Source organism: Aythya marila (assembly GCF_965140915.1).
Source record: "Aythya marila genome assembly, chromosome: 20".
In the NCBI taxonomy this organism is placed as follows: domain Eukaryota; kingdom Metazoa; phylum Chordata; class Aves; order Anseriformes; family Anatidae; genus Aythya; species Aythya marila.
The window spans coordinates 11,154,318-11,176,521 of record NC_139061.1 but is presented as its reverse complement, the minus strand read 5'-3'; the positions used below and the strand labels follow the sequence as shown (position 1 = coordinate 11,176,521).

The 22,204-nt window shown below is 57.7% G+C and overlaps 1 protein-coding gene across 2 annotated transcripts in view; it reads left to right on the top strand.

The window, feature by feature from the left end:
• The first annotated feature begins 5,724 nt into the window (after positions 1–5,724).
• Positions 5,725–22,204, top strand: part of MNT (MAX network transcriptional repressor) — a 29,257-nt gene continuing 12,777 nt past the window's right edge. The window contains exons 1-4 of one of the 2 annotated variants that reach the window (XM_082776514.1): positions 5,725–6,089; positions 12,070–12,631; positions 15,017–15,058; positions 15,761–15,872. In XM_082776514.1, the coding sequence (XP_082632640.1) occupies positions 6,014–6,089; positions 12,070–12,631; positions 15,017–15,058; positions 15,761–15,872 (792 nt within the window). In that variant the 5' untranslated portion in view covers positions 5,725–6,013. The remainder of the gene's footprint in view (positions 6,090–12,069; positions 12,632–15,016; positions 15,059–15,760; positions 15,873–22,204) is intronic. The other variant, XM_082776515.1, reaches the window with a different exon arrangement.

Sequence of the window (22,204 nt, the reverse complement as noted above, 5' to 3'; positions counted from 1 at the left end):
TTCTTGATTACTAAAAAGTCTCCATTTTCCATTCCTTTTGAACAATGTGTCTCGCTTTAAGTTGTCAAGCAACTCGGTCTTCAGGCCTTATGTATCCCGTTCTTCCTGGATCGAAGAAAAGCATAGCCATCTCCTTTTCACAGCCAAGAGGCCTGGGTCAAAAGGCACGTCCAGGTCACCAGGGGCGGAACAGCAAAAGCCTGCGATGGCTGTAGCAAGAGACCAGCTGGAGAACAAGCAACCCAAGACTTCATGGAGTCTCCTGAATCACCCTTCTTGGTTCCCTCTAAACTCTTTTACATTCCTGATGGCCCCATCGTTAAGAGTCTGATGTGCTCATCAACCACAGGGCTTTCCAACCCCATGGCCACATTCCCAAATCTCCCCCTTCTTTATTAATATCAACCATTTTCTCGACACAAATTACCACTCCATATATAACATAACCTAGAATTGCTCATAAATGGGCTTTTTGGTTGTCACATTAAGCTGGATCACACAGTGTAAAGCATTGATTTTTAGATTTTAGACTGCTGAATAATTAATGGGTGCATCGCCTGCTCAACTCGATCGTGGCAGCGCGATTGCTTCGGCCCTCCTCAGAACAGCTCCGGACAACAACTGTTATAAGACACAGGCAAACTCTGAATTCTCTTGCTTTTTAGTGCCTGTTTTTGAAAAGGGGCGTATTTTCTGACATTGTTTTATGATACTGAGGTTTTATTTTGTAGCGTCTGATAATGTAATCCTATCACAAGCACAAAGGATGATTTTTAGAGCTGTTGTTCCTTAAAATCTGCTTTTGCTACCGTCCCATTTTAACATGGCCATATATTACGGTATACAAATGTTCAGTACAAGCATGAGCACATACAGACAGAAAGGGAAAGTGTATTTTTATGAACCGCACAGATGTTGATCATAAATCTAAATAAAATCCTTTTTCAGAACTTTTATCAAATTGGATTGGTTTGAGCTCTTCAGAAACTTCAATCTCCATACCTGTGTATTACAGAATATATTTAAATATAAAATAGCCCGTTGGTATATAAATTATCAGACCGTTTGCACTATTGTTGTGCAGAGACTTTGTCTCTGAAGAGCTTAACACACTCCTGTATGGCTTTAAGTCATGGACAGACGTTGATGCTAGGTGTGTAATTTCTGTTACAACTTCATTATATTTTTAATACTTTTCCTCTTTATTGGCTGCAGCAAAGCGGGCCAGGATGTGTTGACTGTGCTCTGGTGCTGGGTCAGCTTTGGTTAAATCATCAAAAACGAGAAGCATCTATTAAGTGGTCTTTTGCTGAGTCCTCAGCAAATGAACTTGCAGGGAGCAGCAAATATTTTTCCTCCCATTTTCTCCAGCCCAGTTCCTGCATCCCTCAGAGGTCACAGCCTCCCCGGAGAGCCCAGCCTGATGTCTGAGAAGCGCTGCTCTGAACTCCAGACGCCGCCATTCAGCAGCACCGTAATGATCTCACCTAAATGCACCGGCTTCCATCCATCAAATGACTGACGATATATGAAAAACCCCGGGATTCTGAGCACACAATGCTGGCTAGCAAACAGGTCTTTACGCTGGCCTTTGCCAAGACGGTGCATTATCCTCCCACAATGCGATATTGACACCGTGTCAGAGGCTGACATTTGCGGTGGGGTTATTGACAGTGATTGTTCGGCGCTGCAAATAGATGGCTGCTGGTGGCTCCTCGCATCCAGCCTCAGCCACGCCTGCTTACCCCCAGCATTACCAACACCCACGCATGGAGACCCCTGCCCGGCGCGGCTGCGCGATGGAGGTGGCAGTCGGGGCACTGCAGCTCAGGGCACAACGCGGGGCTTGGCCGCGTGAGCTGTGAAAAACACCCCGCGTCCCCTCCAAACGAGCGGCACTCGCTGGCTGGGCCCTGGCACCTCGCTCAGCAAACCTGGACTTGTTTACGCTTACACACCCCTCTCTATCGCCAGGCGGATGAGATTCACTCGCCCAGACTCTTGCATCCCCATTTCTTACTGGGATTGAATGGTGTTAAGGAGAAAGTAGCCAGAAAGGGAGCTTGTAGGGATGATGTCCCTGCGGTGCTGCAGCAAGCCATACAAAGGGCTGGCTGCGTGTATGTAAGGCTGGTGTCGCAGTAAGAGATTTGGCTAATGTATATGGTATTGATGTGATTGACATTAATATGTTGTATAGAGCTCTGGTGTCCACAGGAGTGGTTTAAAAATGGGGAGAGTGAAAAAACACTACCTGTAATGCTTCTGGAGGTTTCGTATTAATACACTCTGCAGTCAACAAGTCAGCCCGTTTGGTTTCCCAGAAGACCGCAAGACGATTGCATTGCAAAATATCGGAAGTTTCTGGGGGAGGAACAGGGGAGGTCCTGATCAGTCCCTGAGCCAGCAGAGATCGCTGCAGCAAGACCAAGCGGCTGGAAGCTGAACTCAGTCATCTTCAAAGGGAAAGTGAAGCACAGCTCTTTGTTGCAGCACGTAATTAACCACGGGGACGCGTTACCTGCAGACACGCTGACTTCTGCTTGTGATATTTCCAGCTCACAGCTAGAGATTTTTTGGAAGGTGTGCCGTAGCATAGTATAGGCTGTCCTTATGCCTTGCCAGAGTTACTGGACACAGGACGGAGATGACTGGGTAAAGCCCAGAGAAGCCTGGAGGGTTTCCGAGACGCTGCGAAGCCGGTGCCGGCACTTCCCCGCGCTGCCCGAGGGTGGCATGTCAGGGACGGACAGACCGTGTCTGCGCCCTGCACACAGCAGCGGGGAGGTTTCCAGCCTGATCATTTTCACCCTTGTGGGTTTTTTTCTGTTTAACACAAATTTCAGAATGAAAATATTGAGATAAACTCCAACTTCCATGTGAGTGCGGTTGGTGTAGGTTCTTATCCAGCGTGAATCCCGAAAAAAGGAGAAAAAATACTCGTGTAATCATCTATGTTCAGCGATAATTTGGGACCTGAGGAACAAAGTGTTTAAGCAGACAATACAACTTCCAGCAGTACTGACCCCAGAGGATTATTCAGAGGCCCAAAGTGAGGCTGTTCTTTCAGTGCAGGGGAGGAGCAGAGCGCAGCAGATTCACAGGCACTGAGCAGAGCCGCAGGTCCCAAGCTGGGCAGGTGATGAGGGTTCAGGGTCTGCAGTACAGAAAGCAGAGCTGAGTCCAGGCACTGCCACTGGCGCTCAGGGTCACTCCCCATTCAGCAGGATGCAGAGCTAAATAACAGGCAAGCGTGTGAGAACAAATAGTGTTAAAATGAGGGAGACGACTGGTAGACGACAGAGAACCTGAGAACGTGAGCTTTCAGCTGAAGTGGCATAAGGTCTGTTATCTGAGCTGCTCACAGCTTCTTACGGAAGTTTAGAAATAGTGTGAATAGTGAAGATTATTTAACTTTAGAAAGCAATTTAGCTAGGGTTTAAAAAGACGTTTAATGAGCTTACATTACCCAAATGCTCTAAAGCCAGCTATATTTCAAATTAAAGAAAAGTCATTTTGGCTGGGATACGACTTCATCGTGGCAGTAAAAAGCTCCCACTCAGGCATTATTCTTTCTGCCAACAGGCACAGCTAGGATGGGATGTTCCATAAACCTTCCCGATGAGACAAAACCCACGAAATCACCATGTGAAGCCTGCGGAGCAGACGCCCCTCTGTGACCGCAGGGACTCGGTGGCCTGTCCCCAGCTGCCAAGGGGCGGCGAGGGTCGGGACGGGAGCACCAGGCACAGAGGTGTGGGTCCGGGCCGCTCCTCAGCCCCCTCGTGCCAGCAGCACAAACACCCCCCAGCTGCTCTCGCATCCCCGCGCCGCCTCCTGCTCCAGGCGCCTCCCGCCAGGAAATGCAGCGAGTAACTTCTGAGCCAGGGGAAGTCTTGGTGGTGAGCACTGCGAGCGAGCTGACTGCACCAACGGTCACGTGGGGCCGAAATTTGGAGGATGGTTTCGTGCAGGGAGAAGCTGTTTGCTGTGCAGGCAGAAACGAAATAAGCAGAGTAACAGGAAGACAGAGACGGTCAAGGCTTCAGCTGTGTAGCGGTTGTTCCTCCAGAGCTGAGGTTGTGCTTTAAACAACCGGCATATCCCCAGTACAGCGTAAGACGTTTGGGACAGGAGTTGAAGGATTTGACTGAAAGTATCAGAACTGTGCAGGGGCACTGAGGAGCACCTCTGTCCCCGTCGGGGGGTGGCTGTAGCTCCTGAAGCCTGGCAGAGCCGCGCAGAGGCCCTGGAGGAGCCGCGGTGCCGCAGGCTGCGCAGCAGGACCTCGGTGTCTCTCTCTGGGGAGGCTCCTGCAGCCTGCGAGTATTTCCTGCCCGCGCGTTGTCTCCAGGAGCAGCCCGACAGGGAGGAGCAGAGTAACCCAGAGCAGCGGCCGTGAGGCCGTGCAGCCGGCGGGGAAGGCCGACTGGCTTGACAGCTAACCACGGCCCTGCTGGGCGGCAGCCCTGAGCTCCGTGTGCTGCTGCGCACAGGCGTGGGGCGTAACGGGGTAGAAGTTGGACCTCTCTGTACTTTCAGCACATACGCAAGGTTTTGAAAACTCTCCCCGAGTGTTCACGGAGTCAATCCAAATGATCCGAGCGTGCTGCTTTGTTGCTGTCCCCGCTAACAGGGTCAAACGGCTCAGTGAAACCCTTCCTCAGCACCGTCCTCCAGAGGCAGACGGACACACAGCTGATGGCGTTTGGCCACGCTCCCAAACTGCTGCACCGGGTGGTTCCAAAAGCGCCAATAAATGAGTTTAATCAGGAGACGTCACTCTGATATGAACGTTTAATGGCACTGATTTATACTTCCAGCTGCCAAAGTCAGGAGCTAGCTTAGCAGCGAGAGCCCGCGGAGCTCAAGGGTTCAGAACATCAGCTCTCGGTGGAGATGGACGCGTTGCACAAGATGTTGAGGGGCAGCCAGGAGGGAAGCTCTGCCCGCTGGGACAGCCAGCACGGCTCCCGGCTGTGCGAAAGGGCCTGACATGTTCCTTGCCAGAGCTGTGCTTTTGGTGCCTGTCCCTAGACCACTGCCTGCTGTTCTCAGGGAGCGTCTCTCACAGCGCGGGTGGGGTTTCTGAGGCTGGTTGCTGGGTTTGGTGGTGTTTGGTGTTTGTGACCGGCTGGAGCAGCAGCTGCGGGTGGTGCCTGGGCTGTGGCGGGGCCGTGCTGTGGGTCCCGGCAGCTCAGCGCCGCTGCCCGCAGCTGGGCCCGGCACAGGGGCGCTCCGTGGGGTGCTGGTGAAGGGACGGGGCAGCGCTGAGGGCAGGGACCCGCGGGCCTGTGGCACGGCCCGGAGCGGGGCTGCGAGCCGCCCCCTGCCCCCCACGGCCCGGCTGTGATTTCCATTGCGGCCCCGCGGCCCCCCCCGGCCGCCCCGCTCCGTGCCGTGCCGCCAGCCCCACAGCGGGGCCGGGCAGGGCGCGGGGCGGGGCGCGGCGCGGCCCCTTTAAGGCGGGCGGCGGCGGCGCGGGGCGCCCATGTGGCGGTGCAGCACGCCGTGTTGTGCTGCGCGCCCATTGGCTGCCGCCGCGCTGACAGCTCGCCGCGTGCCGCCGGCGCACTGCGGGGGGAGGGCGGCCCGCAAAGCCCGGCACGGATCCCCCGCCGCGAGGACCGGCCCCGCCCCGCCCCGCCCCGCCCGGCCCCGCCGCCGCCGCCGCCGCCCCGCGCCGCCGCCCCCCGCCCCCTCCCTTCCCGGAACCCGGCCCCCGCCGCCCGCCGCCGCCGCCCCCTCGCCGCCGGGCCCGCGCCCCGCCCGCCGCCCGCGCCCCGCCCCGCGCCCCGCTCCGGGCGGAGCCGCGGATCCGCGCCGCGTTTTGCGGGCGCCCGGCGCGTAGTAGCGGGGCCGCGCCAGCGCCCGCCCGTTGTGTTGCTGTTGCCGCCCGCCATCTTGTCGCCAGCGCTGCTGCCGGCGGGGCTGAGCCGCGGGGGCGGCGCGGCGCCTGCGGCCGGGCCGAGGAGCGGGCGGGCGGGCGGCGGCGGCGGCCGGGGCCCGCGCCATGAGCATCGAGACGCTGCTGGAGGCCGCGCGCTTCCTCGAGTGGCAGGCGCAGCAGCAGCAGCGGGACGCACGTGGTGAGACTGCGCGGCCGGGGGGGCACCGGCACCGGGAGGGGGGCGAGGGGGGGGAGGGGGAGGGCAGCGGGCGGGGGGGGGGGGGCACCGGGGGGAGGGGGGCAGCACGCGGGGCCGCCCCCGCCCCTCCCCGCCCCTCCCCTCCCGCCGGGCGCGCGGCCGCTGCGTGACGCCGCAGGCCCCGCCCCCCTCCACGTGCGCGCGGGGCCGCCCCGCCCCTTCCCGCGGGCCTCGTGCCGCCGGGTCACGTGGGGGGCGCCGAGGGGGCGGGGCCGGGGCAGCCCCGCGGGGCGGGAACCGCGCGGAGCCCCCGGGACCCCCCCCCGGGACCCCCCCGTGGCGCTGCGGAGCGGCCCCCGCTGGGTGCCAGGAGCCGCAGGCTCAGGGGCTCCGCTCCCGCCCCCAGGACGCGCCCCGTGCCGCTGGCAGCGCCGTGCCCGCCGGGTGCTGCTGCGGGGGCAGCTCTGGCTGCAGCTCCCTGCCCGGGCAGCCTTTCTGCGGCCGCTTCGGCTCTGCCTGGAGCTGCTGCCCCCGTGGGCACGGGCAGCCGTCGGGGCAGAGCGAGCTGCGGAGCTGCCCAGGCCCTTGGGTTCTGCCCTGGTCCTGCCCTGCCCGTGCTTACGGACACACAGGGAGGCACGGGGCTGGGGCGGTCGCACAGGCAAAGCGCTGCCTGCAGCCGGCAGCTGCTCCCTGCCGGAGCAAGGCAGGATTCCCTCCGGTTTGTGGACGCCTCCCTCGTGTCTCACCGCTGCGCTCCGCCGTGCTCCCAGTCCGTGGCTGCGCCTTGCGGCCACGCTGAGGGCTCAGGCAGAGGAGCCGAGGGGCAATGAGCGCCGTGGGGGGCGGCTGCCCCCGGGTTCTCCTTGTTGTGTTACGGAGCTGGGAGCCGGAGGGTGCCTGGGGTCTGTTCCTTTCCCCGAGGACAGCCGGCTGCTGTTGGCTCCAGCGGAGGTGCCCCCGGTGCGGCCGTGGCACAGAGCACAGCGGCGGGCGGTGGTCTCAGGGCCCAGGGCTGATACAGGCACTCCTGTCCCCCAGGTGCACGTCCCAAGCAGGTGGGAAGTGCCAGGCAGGTCGGGTCTGGCCGTGACTCGGTGTGACGTGGGGTCACCCAGCCTGAGCCTGCCCCAGTGCCACAGGGCAGCAGTGAGACAGGAGCGGGGCTCTGCTCAGCACGCCAGCTTTATTTCTTTCTCCTTCCCACCAGGAGTTAGTTGCAACTAAAACACAGCTAAAATGACCACCCAGGGCTGAATCAGGGCTTGAGTTGGGCACTGGAATAGCAAACCTAGGCGTGAGATAAATTATCCGTAGAGACTTGGGTGGTTGTTGTGTTGGGAAACATCTGTGAGGTATTACTTGGTTATGGCCGATTCTTCGCTGAAGCTTGGATGGAGAACCAGGAGATTTCTTGGGGGTCTTTCCAGCCGCCCTTCCCATGTTCGGGAGCCTCAGTGGGTTTGGTGGGGGGAAATGCTGGCTGCTGGGTAAGCCCTCTGTCCCTCTGTCTCGGTGAAGTAGGAGTGAAGCACGCCTGCTCCCCGCGTTCCCTTACCAGGGTCATTTTGTCATTTCTCTAACCTATCTCAGGCTTGGGGACCGGGGTCCCTGTGATTTCCAGAGCTGGAGCTAAACCCACGGCACTGAAAGCACCGATGGGCCGTGCTGGTGGTGCTAAGGAGGGGTGGTAGATGCAAAGGCCGGTTTTCCTTTGCTCTTACAGGTAGGGCATAAACGTGTCATAACCCTCTGCTGAGAAAATGCAGACCAAAGGCTTTCTGTTGGCACCACCGGACGGTGACGCCTCCTGCAGATAAGGTCTGGGGAGCGTGCGGTGTCAGCGCGCCGCGGCGGCTCACCGGTCAGCCACAGGTGGGCCTGGAACCGGGAACTGCTTACACCAGGAGTGGAACCAAATGTAAAAGCCCCAGAATTGAAATCCCAGCGGGGCCGGTGAGCTCTCACTCCCCAGGAGTACACCGCCAGCTCCTGAGTCCTTTGTCAGTAGCGCACTTTAAATGCGACCCGGTCTTCCTGGAGGAGCGCAGGGCTCGTGTGCTCTGTGGGTGGGCAGGACAATGGGGCACCGGGTCGGGGCTGACACCCAAATGCGGCCCCTGGGTCGGCAGCAGCCGGGGGGGGGCTTGCTGAAGGGAGGAGAGTTTTGGGGGAGCTGCGTGTGGCTGCTGGAGGAGCGGCGGTGCGGAGGCACGGGCTGATCTCCCCACGCCACGGCAGCCTCCAGGTCCTCAGCGCCGGGCACGTCCTCGCGGCGAGACTCCGGAGCTGGGAGAGGGGTGAGAAAACGGAGGGGTTCTGGCAGAGATGGGAGAGAGGAACGGGGCTCGTGTTCTGCTGCTGTCAGCCACGGTTCAGAGGCGCCCAGATAAAGGGGTCACGGCTTTGTCAGGGCTCCAGCTCGTTTCCAGGCACTTGGAAGTGCCGCGGCTGTTCCCTGGCGTGTCCTCTTATGTCAGCACCATCCGAGTGACTCAGCCCTGAGTCAGACTGCGCCTTCTCTAGCGTGGCTGGCCGCCCCTACGAGTGCAGCCCAGAGAACAGCCTCGGTTGTACGTAGGAATGAGGAAACAGGAACCTTGTTTATTCGATAACGAGCAATCAAAGGAATTGTGCTGCAGCACGCGGGGCTCGGGCGAGAGTGGGAAGGGGAACGGCAGTTCCTCAGCTTCCCCCCTCACTTCTGCAGAGTCACTTCTTCCCCTTTTCTGCGGGGGAATCTCCCGTCAGGAGCTGGCAGGAGCAGGTGTTTCTTTGGGCAGCCGCCGCTGGCTCGCACACAGGCGTGCCCAGGAGCGAAGCTCTCCTCTGTGGCATCGTCCCCCGGCCCCTGGCTGCGCCTCCAGTGCCCGCGGCGTGCCGGGGAGGTGCTGGCTGCTGGCAGGCTCCATGTAGGAGCTGAGCTGGAACACCAGATGGCAAAAATATGTCCGTGCAGGTACTGCCAGAAAGTTGGGCTGAGATCTGGTGCTGACACCCAGCAGGATCTCCTTGGACTTTTCCTGCTCCCTGCTGCAGACCGCGGGGCTGTGCGGGAAGGAGCCACCCCCTGCGTGCATCAGGGACCTTCCTGAGGTGTTTGTAGTCAGAGTGCTCAGCATCGGCAGCTGCTGACGGAGATCAGCAAAGCCCAAACCACGCTTGGGCCGCTTGGATTCTGCTGGAGATCACCGTGCTGCCGTGGGCTGCAGCTCCCTGCTGCTCCCCGCGTGGCTGCCAGGAGCCTGCACCGCACGGCTGGGAGGTGTTCCCAGGGCAGGCCAAGGCAGGAGATAAATTTAAACCTGGCAGATCATTAGATGACGGAGTTAAGAGTCCCTGCCACCGCGTATTCCTGGATCACCAGGGCCCCAAAATAGCACCAGTCCACCGGTCAGGGGCTGTTGACCCCGTTTCTTTGCCCTGCTGTGACAAGACCTGCCGCTTCCCCGTGGCTGCGGGCACTGCTGGCCCTGCTGTGCTAGGCGCAGCCCGGGAGCTCTGGCCACAGCCTCTCGCCCGTCTCAGCTGCAGTTCAGAGCCCTGAGGGGCTGCCTTGAGCCATTCAGTCCCCAGTCCCTGTGCTGAGAGTGTCAGGAAGGAGCTGGGATCGCATTGAGTTCCGTGTGTGCCTGCCTGCCCAGCCACCCCCTGCCCTCAGCACTGCTGGTCCTCGCCCTGGTCTGTGGCTCCGACAGAAAGCTGGGGAATTGCTGCCGGTGGGCAAATCGAGAGCCCTGTGGGCCCTTTGTGAGGGGTGGCTTCAGTTTGTTTGCAGGCTGTGGGTGCGAGGCGAGCAGCAGGCACCTTCCCAGCACCTGGAAGCGCTGCCGGTGGGGGGGGGCTGCCCAGGGCTGCCCAAACACCCTCGGAGGAGAGAGCTGAGAGCTGGGCTCCTTTTGCCGGTGAACAAGTCAAGTGCAGGGGCAGCGGCTCACTGGCATCAGATTTTGGCTAACAAAACCCCTGAAATGAACTCTTTAGCTTAAGGGAGCTCAAGATTTGGAACACCAAAGGCCTTGCTGGCAGCTCGTCAGCAGCCTGAGGGCTGCACCTGCTTCGCAGAGACATTTACATAAACATTGCTGAGCAGTAACGCTCGCTCATAACCTTTCTTTCCTGTTCTCTTGGCTTCCCCAGCGAACAGAAATGGTTTGTTGTAGGAATTTCACTGCCAGCCCCTGTGGATGCCCCGGAAAGCCTTGCCATCGGCACGCTCCCTGGCCCGATGGGCTGTGCTGGGTGAGGCTGCCAGGGGCTGGTGCAGGACACATCCAGCACGAGCACAGCCGCACGGCGCGGGCAGAGCTGGCACTCCGCCACTGCCCCGTGCTGCTGCTGGCCCGGTCTCGTACCTGGAGCTGGGCCCGAGGGCGTTAACGAAGGCTGGGGATGTGCCAGGGTGTGCTGCAGAAACCTGGGCTGAGGGCAGCTGCCGGAGATGCCCGCGAGGTCCTTGCGTTCCCTGCCCGCTGCCTGCGAGCACAGCGCGCCACCTGCCTTGTTTCTCGCAGCCCGTGCTCGGTGAAGCCAGGCACAGTTTTCCCCCCAGGTCTTGGCACGTTCCTAGGAGGAGGTGACGGCCCCGGGCCTGCTGTCAGCGTCCCTCCAGTTGTTCTTGCAGCTCCTGGCCCTCTGCCGGGGGCGCCGTGCACCGAGCTCCGTGGGCAGGGCGCGGGGAGGCGTTGGGTGAAGGCCGCGAGATGTCTGGAGGCCGGGGCCGCTGGCGCCACAGGACTTGGATAAATAAATTTCATTTGTGCCGTGTTCACACAATTACAGCCGGAGACCTGGAGCACGTTTAATGAGGTTTATTTTGCTAGTCGGGCCACACAGATCGCGTTTACTTTGTCTGGTGTTCGAGGAACATACAGGAACAGCTCCATCAAAGGGAAGGCTGGGAGCCTTGGTGAAGTCCAGAGCAGCACAAAAACGCCCGCAGGGGCTCGTATTGCTGGAAAGCCCATGGGGTTACCGTGCCCACTTGAGGGCACAAGATGTGGGGCTGCAGCCCAAGGACCCCGCCCGGCCCCAGGGGTGGCTGCGGGGCCTGGCCTCTGTGCCCGGGGTGCTCCGGGCCCTGCCTCGCCTCCCGCGAGGGGACGGCCCCGGCCGTGTGATGCCAGCAGGGCCGGGACCGGCTCCTTGGCAGAAGGTCGGGTGTAAGCACCGAAGAGGAAGAGCTGAGATGTTTGCTGTGGGTTGCTCTGTGCCGTTCGGACCCAGATGTGAGCGGGGGCTCTGGGTGGAGGTGTCGGGGGGAGCGGTGCCGGGGGCCGCGGCCGTCCTGTGGGGATGGGGGCTGAGCCCAGCTCCCACGGGCATCGCTTCCTTTTTCTCCACGTTCCTCCCCATTTTGCAACTGTACGGGCTGTTGGGGAGAAGCATGGAATAAACAAATTCTCTCTGATTTTGTCAGTACCGGCACTGCAGATTTCTGCTCACACCCCAGAACCGAGGGGGGGCCAGGTCGGAGGTGCTGCCTGGGGCTCCTCAGCGTGCCCTCCTGTGCCGCAGGCCGTCTCTCAGGGCTGCGGGGTCTCTCTTGGCGTGGTCATTTTTCCTCTTGCCTTGCGATTTGGGCGTTCAGGCCTCGGGACGGAGAATCGGCTGGCACTGGCCGTGTGCCTTGGCGCTGGGGTGGGGCGAGGAGGCAGCGGTGGGACGCCCAGCTCCTTTCTGCCTGCCAGTAGCAGGGCAGGCAGGAGGCAGCCCGGCCGATCGCTCTGAGGGCCGAATTTGGGGGCAGAACCCGTGGCGTGTGTAAGACGTGTGCTGGAGCAAAAGGGACGTGGGAGGGGGGTGAAGCACGGCTGGAGCGCGGGGCTGAGCCCGGCTCCCACAGCTGCTGTGAGGTGTGCCCGAGGGAAGGCCTCGGCTCGGTGCTGAGAGAGGCCGCAGGGGGAGATGTGGGGCGGGAGACGCCGTGGCGGGGAGTCCCGTTACCTTACTCACTGGCGGTGTCCCCTTTCTCTTCCAGACGAGAATGAGAAGCACGAGAAGCTCCGCCTGGAGCGAGAGCAGGAGCAGCGGAAGGCCAGCAGCGCGCCGCGGGCCAACCATGCCGTCCCCCTGGAGGAGCCGCGGGGCGAGCTGCTGGTGCCCATCTCGCCCCCCGCCCCGGCCCCGCCGCCGCCCCCGCCGCTGGCAGCCCCCATCTCCGTCATCCCCATCCCGGTGGTCGCCAGCCCCCCGCAGCCGGCAGCCCAGGCCGCGCTGTCCCCGCCGCTCGCGCAGCGCCACCAGCCCCTCGTAAGCACTCCGGGCGTCACCAAGGAGGCGCCCGCGGTGGCGCCGGTCATCCAGCGGCCGCCGGGCCCGCTGCTGGCAGACGGCAAGGCCGGCACCCCGCCGTCGGGCAGCCCCAAGCAGCTCCAGCACTACGCGGCGCCCGTCCTGGCCATCTCGCAGCACCATGTGGTTCAGCAGCCGATCCAGCCCCAGCCCCTGCAGCACCCGGGAGCCGCCCCGCAGCTCGGCGCCCTGAAGCTGGCTCCGGCGGAGGACGTGAAGCCGAACGAGCAGAAGAAGCGGCCCGGAGGGTGAGTGTGAGACCGGGCAGGGGCAGGTGGCGGGGCCCGAGCACCGCAGTGCCCCCGAGCAGCTGCTGCTTTGTAAAGAGCGGCCAGATCAGAAACACCGAGGTCCAGGGATGTTTGGGGGGCTCTTTGGTTTTTTTTGATTGCACAGTTTCTTAGCTCGGTGTCTTTCGGTCCCCCCCCCCGCGACTAGAATATACAAGGGTTTCTTGGTTTTGTTTTTCCCCCAAGCCAGAAGCGTGTTAGGAAGCAAGGCCCAGCGCTGCCTGCCTGCCCTCAGGCAGCACCTGCTGATGGGCTTTGGGCTCTGCTGATGGTGCTCAGGGAGATTGTGCAGCAGCCCTTGCAGGAACTTTGTTGAACACTGGACTGTGCTCTGGGAAGTTGTCTCCCAGGACAGAGATCAGAGGAGTTGCCGAGGGCCTCCTGGAGCTGGAAGGGACTCGAGGCTGTTTACTCCGTCCCCACCCTCAGACAGGGCTTGTGACTCTGCTGCTGCTCCTGGGCAGCGTCCACCTTGCTCCTAAGGACTTTGGCTGCAGAGCACAGCGTGCTAGGACGTAGCCTGGTGTTATTTCTTGGGCTATTTCCAGCGGACTGGGAGAAGAATTGATTCCCTTCCTCTTTGTAGCAACCTTTTACCGCTTTCCTTTGCCCCCTGCAGTCTTCCTTTCTGCAGGATAAATGACCTGGATCTCTTCGGTCTTTCCCCTGGGCCCTGTTACCAGACCTCTGACCATCACCACGCTGCCTGCAGCTGATGGTGTTTCTCTGGAACTGCCCAGACCGGGGGGGCTAACCCCGCAGGGACACGGCTGCGTGCTGTGCCCTGCCTTGGGGCCGGGGCCAGGCAGCGGGGCTGTGCTCGGGCTGTGCTTGGGGGTCCAGAGGAGGTGCTGGGGCCCGGTGCCCCTCCTGCCCAGCCAGGTCGCAGTGCCCAGCTCATCCTGCTGGGCAGGGCTCAAGCTGCTTCTCGTCTCTGGTCCTCCCCACCCGAACTGGTGCTGGTGGGAGCTGGGCAAAGTGCAGTCCCCTCTCTGAAGCCGCCTGCTCGGGAGAGATGTTCCGGCCTGGTCAAAATCTGGCCTTGCTGCTTGCCCCCTGCCCGCTGGAGCTGAGCACTGGGCGTGTGGCAGCGCGCTGGGACGTGGCAGCTCGCTTCCTTCCCCTGGGTGCCCCGCGTTTGCTCCCGTCCCCTGTGAGGCAGCACGGGAGGAGCACGAGCCGTGGGGTGGCACCGTCTGAAACGGTGGAAATAACGCAGACAGAACCTCGCAAAGATAAAAGCCTTGGTAAAATGCCAACGCAGCTCCTCGCAGAGAGCTGGCGATCTTCAGCCCCTGTCTGTAAACCGCTTGGCCACGGGGCTGGCGCTCGGTTGCGTGCTGGGGGCAGGGTGAGCGGGGCCCGGGGGGTGCCCTTGCCCCGCGGGGTCGCTGCCAGCGCTGTGCCGGGGGTGCGCTGCGTCTCCCGCTCCCCAGAGAGGAGCTATTCTGGGTGTAAGCGCTGGGAAGGCGCTTTTTCCAGCTTGTAAATGTTTCATGGGAAAAGGCTGTCAAATATTTATTTTTAAACTCCTGAGCAGTTATTAAATATTAACCCACCTCCTGCAATGCTCACCTCGCTGCCGGTGCGTTTTCAACCAAAAGCACCAGAAGCAAATAATCACTTTGCGTACTGTCAGGAGGGTATCAAACTCCCCACGAGCCTGCTCGTGTGCTTTATCACCACTGTAGCTGCAGAACTAAGGTAATGTGAATTTGGCCTTTCCTAGAAGTTCTCCCGTGACCTGGGGAGGTAGGGACAGACCAGAGCCCCCCGGGAACAGAAGCCGACCCTGGTTTCCCTTCAGCAGGGCCTGGAGGATTCCTGGATTACTTCACTTCATACTTGTGTTTGGCTGTGTTATTTCAGGCACAATAAAAATGAAAGAGGTTTGAAGTATGTCTGCCAAGTCACGTGTACTTTAATTTGCAACCGCATAAATCTCACCCCGCTGGAGTGTAGGCGTAGCTCAGAAATGGGTCAGAATCTGGGCAATCCAGGGCTGCACAAACACACACAATTCAGACCTGGGGTCTCCTCCTGTAGCTGGCAGTGGCCGTGTCTGCGTGCACACAGACGCGTTACCCCGGTACCTCCTTGGAGCTTGTGTGCAGCCTGTGGGTGATGCTTAGCCCATCTAAATGCATGCGGAGTATGGGGTTTATCTTGATAGAGTACAGGTAGATTATGTATGCAAAGAAAGCAGTGATAGCTCAACAACTCTATTGCTCGTTAATATTTGCCTCCGTATCCTAGACACACACACGCTGCTGAACGTAGAGGTTGAATGGCAATAGTTTTAAACCTGACACTGAGTTTATCTTTGTTCTGTTTGGGTTACAGGGTTGGGACCAGGGAAGTACATAATAAATTGGAGAAGAACAGGTGCGTAGAAAGCCAGGGTTTTGCTTTTTTTCAATTATAATTCCCTTTCACTTTTTACTTATTTTTTGGCCTATAGTCTGTCAATATTTGTTTGGCTTGGGTTTTTTGCTTTTGTTTTTAACAAATGACTTGAACAAAATTCTTAGTTACTTTTAATGAATCTTGCAATATTGCTTTGCTTTCTTATAGCTCAATTCTGCATCTCTTGCTTCCCAGTATGTTTTATTTAGCTGCATAATTGCATTGCAATAACCCTGCAAAGCCCTGATCCCGCAAAGTAAATCCCCACGTGCATAACGGTGTGATTTCTTACTTGATTTGAAGTAACAAACTAACACGTGTGCAGCCAGAATACAGAATAAAGACCAGTCCCTGCTCTGACGCTCCTGTAGCCTAAATAGCCAAATCAGAAATGTGGCGCGAGTGAAGAGAACAGCCCAGGGAGACGTGATATTTTATTTAAGATTGCACGATGGTTTCCTGCCAAAGCTAGGACAAGAATCCGAGCCGCACAAGGCACAGCCCAAAGCCTGTCTGCTGGGTTGAGGGGGTGCAGCGTTAAGCACGCAGGTAGTCCCGGTGACTGCTATGCACATGTGTAAGTGCTTTGCTGGATTAAGGCCCAAATTAAGCTTTAGCCCTCTGTGAAATTGATTTCTGGTGTGTGCTCGCAAGCTGACAAACCACCTGTGTTTTCTTTAGACGTGCGCATTTGAAAGAATGCTTTGAGACATTAAAACGCAACATCCCCAACGTCGACGACAAGAAGACCTCAAACCTCAGCGTCCTAAGGAGTGCCTTGCGATACATCCAGGTACCGATGGCGTTCGGGTGGCTGCTGCTTACTGTTGGCCGTTGTCGTACGGCGCTTTGTCTGCTGAAACAGAGAGACACAGTGCTGACCTGCCTTAAACCTAGCTAAATATCTGCTTCCTGTAGTGAAAAGGAGAGAAGTGAACCCGCCCTGCTCTACCCCCATGCAAGCGTAGTCACGTAAGCTCCAGATTTCCAGGACTCGTAGGTCTTCTAGGAATGCTTGCTTCATGCAGTCTCCTTGTACTTGAAATCTTATCTCACTGTAAGCCATCAGTACCAGCAGCAGTGATGGACTGGGTGGCTTTCACCCTGCTGCGACAGATAATCTGGATGACCCTAAAAAGGGACATCTAGTCCAGTATATGCTGCCACTTTTTTACTTGGGGAATTTTAACCCATGTGATTTGGGGAGGTTTTCTGTTTGGTTAGCCAGAACAGGCAGGCTTGTTCTGAATGTCTCGTTTTTGATGAGGTGGAGGTGTCAGTGCGTGTCACTTATGAAGAGGCAGGGAAAGACTGGAGTTTAGGGTTAAGTGAAGTGTTAACGTTTGCTTAATTGTTTTTGTCATACTGACACGGTCGGCAGTCTCGTCAGCTGGCTTTGTCCATTGCATTGTTCTTACCCAGTCTGTTTTCCATGTTGATTGTGTGGGAGAATGGTTAATAGTTGCCCAGAAGTAGTTCTTAGAGGTGTCCTCCGTGACTGTGAAGCCAGTAGCATGTAATGCAATCAAACTCTTTCTAGAAAATGGAAAATTTGCTAAATTCATAGCACTCTCTTGCAAGTGAAGACAGCCAGTAGACCTCCAGCATTTTGGCTGGAATAAAGGGTGCTGAGGACTGCTCACAGGTGGGCTTTCCACAGTGGTGTGTTGTCTGCTTTCTTCTCTTTCTTCCCGTATTTCTCAGTATCTCTCAGATGCCATTTTAACTGTATATCAGAGGTACTGGGCAGTCGCTGCTCACCTTACCTTTTGTGTGGAGCATCTCTAGGTACTCGCTGACTCTGAGAATTGGGCCAGCTCGCCCCTTCTCAGTGGCCTTAACCCGTGATGTCCCTTGCAGAGCCTTTGGCTGGGGCATGGAAACCAGATTGTAATGGGACCCGGCCACTAGAGAGTAGCAAACAAAAAGAAAAATCTGTGTTGTTTAAAAAGGTCACTTCTGGAGATGTGGTTGTATTATGGTTAATAGGCATCAGAGAAGATAAGAGCATTTCATTTGATTTCGGGCAGCCTGGTGTCAGCGAGGAGATGAGCTCTCATTAGCGCTAACGGAGATGGAGTGATCGCATCGCCTGTTCTTGCACTTGGGACTCGAGTCCAGTCGTGATGCCACGAACAGAGCTGTTCCTCGCCTGCTGACACTCTGTGAATACTGATGCAAGCGCAGGTCTGTCCGTGAGCAGGCACTGCTCTCTGGCAAAATTTTTGCGCTGTGCTTTTACGAGACAGCTTAAAATGCTCTTTGAGGCTGTTGGTGGGGGTGGCCGATTCTTTTTCTCCTTCCCCTCTAGATCTGTCGTGAAATCCGTTGACTCTGATGCTCTGATGCAAGGCAGTTCTGTGCTCCCTACGTGCGTGTGTACAGACAGCTCTGTAAATTGCTGGGAATGGAACTCTTGTCATGTTTTCTTAGGAAGCGTAAACTACTTTTTGATGGTCCACCATGTGCCCATGGATTCAGAAAAACACTTCAGTTTCTACCACATGGGATCCAGTTCAGTGCCACCTCTGAACTGCCGTCACCAGCGTGGATCCTTTGGCCCACTTCTGTCTCTCTGGTTTTGCCACCTGCAAATAGCAAAGGGCAAACGAGGCAGGCTTGGTTGGTTGGTTTTGGTTTTACTTCCTATCTGCCCCTCTGCTCACCCCTGGAGCTTTGCACAGGTGAAGGGAGCTCCGACCCCAAGGCGTTTGCCCTCAGGTGAGCAGCTGCAGGTAGGGCTCGGAGGGACACGAAGACGCAGTGCTGGTGCTCTGGGCCCGTGCAGCGTTTCCACTTGGGGTTTGAGGGAGGTGTAAAGATGCAGAAAACATGTCTGGTGACTGCTGTGGTTCACTGGTGCGTAATTGCTGCTGACAGGTTAGGTTAGGAGTTACTTATTCTGCTGGAGAGTCAATGTGCGTTCCTCATAAGCTGCTTTGAATTTCATAACAAGAAAGGGAAGGGGAAATTCTGAGCTGCCCTCACCCAGCCCCGGCTCTGGGCACTTGCTGCCCCTGGGCTGGCAGAGGGGGCCGGAGGGGAGCTGGGGGCCATGTGGGAAGCACGTGCCTCAGCAAAGAGCTGGCCCTGAAGTGCTGGGTCCGGAGGCCACGGGCTTGCTGCCAGCTGCCTCGCCGGGAGGCTGTGCAGACACCGCAACCCAGAGCGGCCTCGGACCCGCGGCGGGGCACGGCTGGAGAACCAGGTCAGGGCCAGTGCAGGGCCTGCTGCGGCCGGTGGGTGGAGGCAGGAGACGGAGCCCGGTCTGCGCGGCGATGGCGAGGAAGGTCGTGCTGACTCCATCCATCCTGGCCCGCCCTCCCTCCCTCCTTCCTTCCTTCCCGGCCAGGAGCTCCCTGGCCTCCAGCACCCCGGCCACGTGCGCAGCGCACTGATGGTGGCCCCGGGCTGCCCACCCGCAGCGCCCACGGGCCCTGGGCACGGCCAAGCCGCCGCCTGCGTGAGCTCCGTGCAGTGCTGCTGGCAGTGCCTGCCCCTCCGGGGCTGCCCCCAGCACCGGCCGAGCATCCTCGGGGGCTGAGCAGAGGAGGTGCCACCCCCGGCACGTGCAGAGCAGCAGTGGGGCCATGGGCAGCACCTCGCTGTAGGGCTGGGCGAGGTGAATCCCAGCCTCCTCTGCAGACAGGAGCCGGTTACAAGAGCAAACAAAGGAAACCGTCTATTCCTGGCAGCAGGAATACGGAGCTAGCACCCCCACACGTGGAGCGTCTCCGTCTCAGCCTCTGCAGCCTTCCAGCTTTCTGCAGACAGCCACAGGGTACCGCGAGTGCCGCGCCGAGCCTGCACGTCCCGCTGACGGGCCTGGTGCTGGCCTCTCTCCTGTGAGGAGAACATGGGATTGTACAAAAGGGGTTTAGAAATCAAGACACAACATGGCAAAGTGTTTGTTCACAAAAGAAAAAAAAGCCTTCCACAGGAGGAGTGCAGCATGCCAGCCCTGAGGCTCTGCCTAGCTGATGAGCTGTGCCCGCAGGAGTATGAGAGTGCGCTGACTGCTGCAGCCTCTCTTCCTATGAAATCCTTTTTCCCCATTCCAGCTGGAACTTCTTAGAAACAGGCTGTTTGTTTCCTTGGCCGGGTTTGAACATTTGTATCTGCATCAAATCAGATCAGTCAAGAAGTTAAATTCCAAACTTCCCATGGAGCCGTCATTCTAATTTATCCTTCAAGCTGGGTCTGCGCTCTACAAGAGTAAATTAGAATCTCTGCAATTAAGCACACTGTTGCACAAAGGAAATTAGGCTGAACACAGCTGGAAGTTAATAATCCTTTTAAATGGCGATTCGGTTTTAGGCAGTGCAGGCTGTTGTGGTGCAGACCAGCTCTGTGGCTTTCGGCTGAGGGAGTTTTGTCCCCTGCAGGTGGCGGTGGCTTGGGCTCCGTGCCTGTGCCAAAGTGCGTGCTTGTGCAAGCCACCTGCCCTTTGTGCCTCGCCGTCCTGCCTGCTGCAGGCCTCCCGAAAGTTCCCCTAGGTCCTCAAGTGCCATGGGAAAAACACAGCGGGAGGAAGATGCTGGGGTCTGCTTGTGGGGAGCAGTGCCCGGGTGCCCGTGGTGGGGTCAGAGAGCAGCCGGCCGAGGCCGTCCCTCGGCGAGCAGCACGTGGGAGCTGCCTGGGGAAGGTGCTGCTGGGGCGGCCGGGGAGCAGAACTGGGAGCAGAGGACTGCAGACGCAGTTTGTAGCCAGGACTCCGGTGCAGCTGGGTGTTGTGATTTAATTCTCTTTGAAGGATTCCTTGCCCCCTAGGAAATGTTGTAATCATCGTAGTTGGAAGCTAATTGAAGCCCTTAAGCAAGGCTGTTTTCTCCTCTGTGTTCTCAAACTGCGCCTGTCGCTATGGTACCTGAACACCTTCCAGTTTCAGGGGTTATTTCCTATTGCATAGTGAGTGTGAAACAGCATCCAGGCGATGAGCTCACCGGGTAACACCGGGACAGCCAAAGCGGGCAGCCTGCGAACAGCGCCGAGCCGCAGCCCCACGGCCCTGTGCTCACACTGCAAGTCCCGTTTGTCTGCCAGAGCTTCCCGTACGACCAGAGGCAAATGCTGGTCAAACAACAGTGTGCTTACGAAATACCAGGCAAAGCTGAGCTTCCTGAAGCTTGCAGGGGGCAAAGAGGAGAATCCTTGGCAGCCCTCTGTGAGCAGGACACGCCTGATCCACAGGACTGCGTGTGCTGCTTAGCACGAGGCTTGGAAGAGCACCGAGGGGGAAGAAAAGGTGCTGTGGTAACACGCCAGCTCCAGTTGTGCCAGAGGCATACGTGCTCTGTATAAGCAGTGGACTTCCCTTACAGATTCACAGAGCTCATCTTCCAGTCCGACTCGCTGCTTTTGTCGTATTGGAGATAGAAAATAACTGAAATGAACTAGGGATTGACCCAGATGTCACGTGTTGCCAAGGAAAGGAGCAGGAAGGGGACAGTTTCTCCCTACCTCAGGAGCCAGGGTTTAAATTATGCCCAGCGTCCTGCTGATGGAGTGATACAGGAGCAAAGCCACTGCCACCAGCTCAGGCCTTGCCTCCTGCTCTGTTTCTGCAGCCTTCCCAGTAAGCACAGAGAAATTTTTGTTGCTGAACAGTCTTCTCATTTTTCTGGATGTAGATGCAGTGTAGAACAATCTTACGATTTTTCTGCATGTAGATGCACTTAAATAAATCTGTACATGAGAGACAAAACCTTCGGAAGTTACACAGCTGCTGGGGTGAGCGGGTGGCAGCCCCATGCTCTCACTCAGGCTGCCAACCAGCAAGCCCAACAAGTGTGTTAGCACAGCACAACATCACAGCCGGCATCTGCCCCTGGGCCAGATGTGTGGCCCTCGCTCAGGTGCCCCCTTGGGGCACAAAATGAAGTAGTGTTGTACTGGACTCGAGGTAATTGACATCTCTTTGGATTCAGAAATAAATGACCGCATTGTTCATTTTGAAGGAAATGTGCCCAATTTCCTCGTCTGATTGCAAATGCAGGCTTCCTCCGCTGACCTCCCGTTGCATCGCTGCCGTGCCCTCAGCTGACCTGCTGACAAGGATCAATGTCATTGCCCTGTGTCAGACGTAACTGCTTCAGAATGAAGCTAACGCAAGGACAGTGTCTGTCAGTCCCAGATCACTGCCAGATGGAAAGAAAAATAGTTTGGCAAACTGAAACCAGTGGACAGGGATGTGAAATAGGAATAAAGCAGGGAGTGATGATCCTAGGAAGCAAAAGGGACTCTCTCCTTTTCTAAACAAAGAAAACCACCAACAACATGACCCTGCAGTAGAGAGTGTGTCAACGTCAACATCAGTCACTGAGTTTTGATGCAGGAACCTTGCCTCATTTTGTTATCAATACCACGCTGGTTCCTTCCATTTTCCTTGTGTCTGCTTCCTCCTTTGTCACCTCTTTGCAGCCTGAGCTCTTCTGCCACCTCTCCTCAAGTCACCACCTGAGCTGAGAGCACAGGATGCTCTCGTAGGGTGAACGATAAATTACAGAGCTGATTCCTGACCTCCTGCTGGGAGTAGAAACCCCTCATAAACTGATGGATTTGCGCTAATCAGTAATGCTGATTGTTTGTGTGAAACATTTCAAATATCCTCACCTGGTCTCTTTGGCTCAAACTGCATGAGGTGACACACTGTGCACCTAAAAATGGTGCAGTTTCCCGTCTATGCTAACAATAACCAGAACAAGATGAGTGGATTTGTAAAGCCCTTTGGTAATGCCTGAGTTAGGGTTCACACGTTTCATAGGTAAAGGAGGACACCCCCAAGGGAGCGCCTTGTGCTGCAGAGAGGTGCCATGCTGCAGACAGAGCCCACGTATCTCTGGTTCGAGTTTGGTCTGCCTGCAGTCCTGAATAAGAAAAGAGAGCTCCTCTGCGTTCCTGCCCTGTAGTGGCCGGGTTGTTGATCAGGATGCATAAAACCAAGCGGTGATGCTGAATCTGATGGGTCCCTCACCTTGGAAAGCGTGCCCGTGGCTTGTTGTGTTGGTGTCGTCGGCTTGTTTTAATTCAGTGCCAGCTACCTCCTGTAAAACTTGCCCGGTAGGAACCTGAGTCCATGACCAGGCTCAGTGCCTGCTTCATGTGAGCAGCACTCACATGCAAAGC